We start from the raw sequence: 3,073 nt of genomic DNA, 5'->3' as shown, positions 1-3,073 counted from the left end.
CATTTATTGCCTGCAGGTGGCCACACATTACAAGGAGGACATCATCAGCAGCGCAGGACAAGCGGCCGACCAGCGGAGACGTCACCAGGTCTCTTATTCCAGCACTACAGCTGTGATACACAGGATTTATGCGGCTCCATTGACAGCAGACAGGAGACTGCCCGCACCATCCACCATGTACAGGGCTCCACAGGGTCGGACACAGCACCCTGACCTCAATTGTCCACATCTCATTTATTAGAGTCTTGTAAAACACACGGAACATAAATATTAACACCAGACATAACAGTACGTGAGCCGCCATCACCGCGAGTCACCGCTCCAGACTCGTCACCCATGTGCCCCGCAGCAGTCACTTGTATGAGGACCCAGGAGTGAAGGCCAGGACCACCACACTCCTCATTGGCGCCTCAGGGTCATGTATAGGGCGCGGCTCCCCGATGCAGTCCTCCAGCTGCAGGCTGTCCAGCACCGCCTCTGCGCTGGGGCGCTCCTCCGGCCGGGCCACCCAGCAGCTCTGGATGATGCCGCCCAGCGCCCTGCCGGCCTCCGTAGCGCTGAACACCTGGCCGATCTCAGGGCGCAGGTCATAGGCCACCACGGCGTACAGCACGCACTGGCGGTCCCCAGTGTACGGCAGCTCCCGGGTCACCATCTGCCACACAGTCACCGCGTACGAGTACATGTCCGCCTTCACCGTGACGGGGTCCCCGCGGAGCAGCTCCGGGGCCCGGTGGGTGTAGGTGCCCCCGAGGTGGCGGAGCTGGGTGCTGCACGGATCCTCCCCGTCGTCCCGCAGCCGCTGCGAGCAGCCGAAGTCCCCGATCTTGCACAGATCCCCGGGGGCGAGCAGCACGTTGGCCGGCTTCAGGTCCAGGTGCACAACCTTCTCCCGGTGCAGGAAGCACAGGCCGTCGGCGATGTGCCGGGCGTAGCGCACGCAGCGCCCCTTCCCCAGCGGGGGCCCGCGGCCGTAGATGCGCTGGTGCAGGGTGCTGCTGCCCGCGTACTCCATGATGATGGTGCCGGGGCTGCCGGGCTCTCCGGGGCAGCAGGCGCTGGCCGCCACGACGCGCACCACATGAGGGTGCCGGAGGCAGGCGGCGTTCAGCTCTCCCCAGAAGCTCTGCCTGGAGGCCAGCCGGTTCTTACTGCAGCGCTTCACCTTCTTCAGCGCCACGGTTTGGCCGCAGTAAGTGGCCCGGTAGACGGAGCCGAAGCCCCCGGAGCCCAGCGGCTCCAACACCCGCACCTGCTCCCAGTCTATGCTGCACCAAGCCAGGCGAGGAGGGAGAACGCCCAGGCGGCGGGAGCAGGCTGCGGGCAGGAAGGCGCGGGGCTTGCTGCGGCTCAGCTCCAGCGGACTGCTGCACGGACGGAGGTCTATGGAGGGGGACAGGTCCCGGGGCAGGAAGCGCTCCACAGGGATGGGGGACGGCATGGTGCGGCCGCTCCGGGGATGCTACTACTGACTGGAGAAGCACACGTGTGACCGCTGACAGCCGCTACCTGCTCCTATAGGTGACGGCCACTGCAGCACGGCCGCTGATTGGACGAGCCCCGGTCACATGGTCCCGTACACGTGGGCTGGTCCTCAGTGTGTACTGCAGCCACAAGCACTGACAGCAGCGTGAGGAGGAGCTGCCGCACGGGTCATGTGACGTGTATGGACGTTGCTGGTCTTGGGCTGTGTTCACACAGAGCAGATCCTCTCTACAATTCTCAGCAATGCCTGGAAAATGGAAACCTCTATGAAGAGACCGGAGTAGTCTCCAAAGCTTGCAATCAGTTACCATTCTGTCAGGGACCAACCACTGCGGACTCTCAGCTCTTCACAGTTTTGGAAAACTCTAGTCATGAAAATCCGCTTTGTTGCGCATACAAGGATTGTTTATGAGAATTTTTTTCAGCTTCAGGCTTTAAGATTGGTGAGGAAACTAAAGAAGGTGATGTCACTGTGAAGCAGATCCTGCTGGCCAGGGAAAGGGCTGCACAAAACAACAAAAACGCTTCAGGGATAAAAATAGATTCTTCCAGAACTTTCTAAGCTTGTATTCACACTGAGGGGTTTGTTTTTTTGCTGAATTTTCAGAGCAGAAACTCTCCAGGCGCAGCCGGTTGTTTTTTTTTTTTTAACTACTTCTCAAAAAGTTCCTGCAAAAAAAAATCCCTCAGTGTGAACATACCCTGAAATCACTTCCAGAAAAAACAAACTCCTCCCGAACCCCCTAAAAATTAGTGTTCCCTGTAGTGCTCTCCACTCAAAAGTCTTGTCGGATATGTGTGACCGTAACCTAAGACCCGAGCACAACCTTTATACGGCTCCATCAGTCACTGTGCCCAGGACCCTCACACTACATCAGAGGAATCACACACACTGCCCGCAAGGCACCGGGACTCCCAGGGGCGCAACAATGGCGGGATCGCAAGCGAGCATTGGTAGGAAGGGGACCCCTGAAGCCAGTGGACATCAGTGCAGGGGGCATTATTACAGGGGGCAGAGGACATTATTACAGGGGGCGGAGGACATTATAACAGGGGGCGGAGGACATTATTACAGGGGGCAGAGGACATTATTACAGGGGGCGGAGGACATTATAACGGGGCGGAGGACATTATTACAGGGGGCGGAGGACATTATTGCAGGGGGCGGAGGACATTATTGCAGAATGGGGACCAGGAGAGAGGACATAACTACATAGTCCAGTCAAAATACGGTTTGACCCGGAACAAATTCCAAGAAAGCGTTTTATGATTTTTTTTTTATTACTATTATATGTGGGGAACAACATATTAAAAGTTTTCCAAAAATTGATCACCACAAAGGTCCTAACTATGACGTCATAAGACGATGACAGCCATCGCACTAAAAATAACGAATATTTCCCTATTTCAAAGCTGTAGCTTTAGGTTACAGAAGAGTTTGCATTTTGTATACTATATATTTTCATATAACAATTTTTATACAAAGTTTTATACTAACTACATGGACGGGCGAGGTCATGACATCATCAATGACGTCATGACATATATGTACATTTCTAGAAATTATAGAATTAATACACAGTGCATT

At 55.4% G+C, this 3,073-nt stretch overlaps 1 protein-coding gene across 1 annotated transcript; it reads right to left on the bottom strand.

The window, feature by feature from the left end:
* Positions 1-215: 215 nt before the first annotated feature.
* On the bottom strand, positions 216-1,534 carry MOS (MOS proto-oncogene, serine/threonine kinase). The gene has a single exon (XM_073583978.1). The coding sequence runs from the start codon at positions 1,439-1,441 to the stop codon at positions 353-355; it is 1,089 nt and encodes a 362-aa protein (XP_073440079.1). The 5' UTR covers positions 1,442-1,534; the 3' UTR covers positions 216-352.
* Positions 1,535-3,073: the final 1,539 nt, after the last annotated feature.

The sequence above is a fragment of the Dendrobates tinctorius genome, unplaced genomic scaffold, assembly GCF_039654945.1.
Source record: "Dendrobates tinctorius isolate UK_male_01 unplaced genomic scaffold, ASM3965494v1 ptg000082l, whole genome shotgun sequence".
In the NCBI taxonomy this organism is placed as follows: domain Eukaryota; kingdom Metazoa; phylum Chordata; class Amphibia; order Anura; family Dendrobatidae; genus Dendrobates; species Dendrobates tinctorius.
Note: the sequence above shows the minus strand (reverse complement) of the source record. Positions and strands in the feature narration are given on the sequence as shown.

Excerpts from the sequence above, each read along its gene's own strand:
- MOS (XM_073583978.1), bottom strand. The coding sequence starts at position 1,441 with ATGCCGTCCCCCATCCCTGTGGAGCGCTTCCTGCCCCGGGACCTGTCC.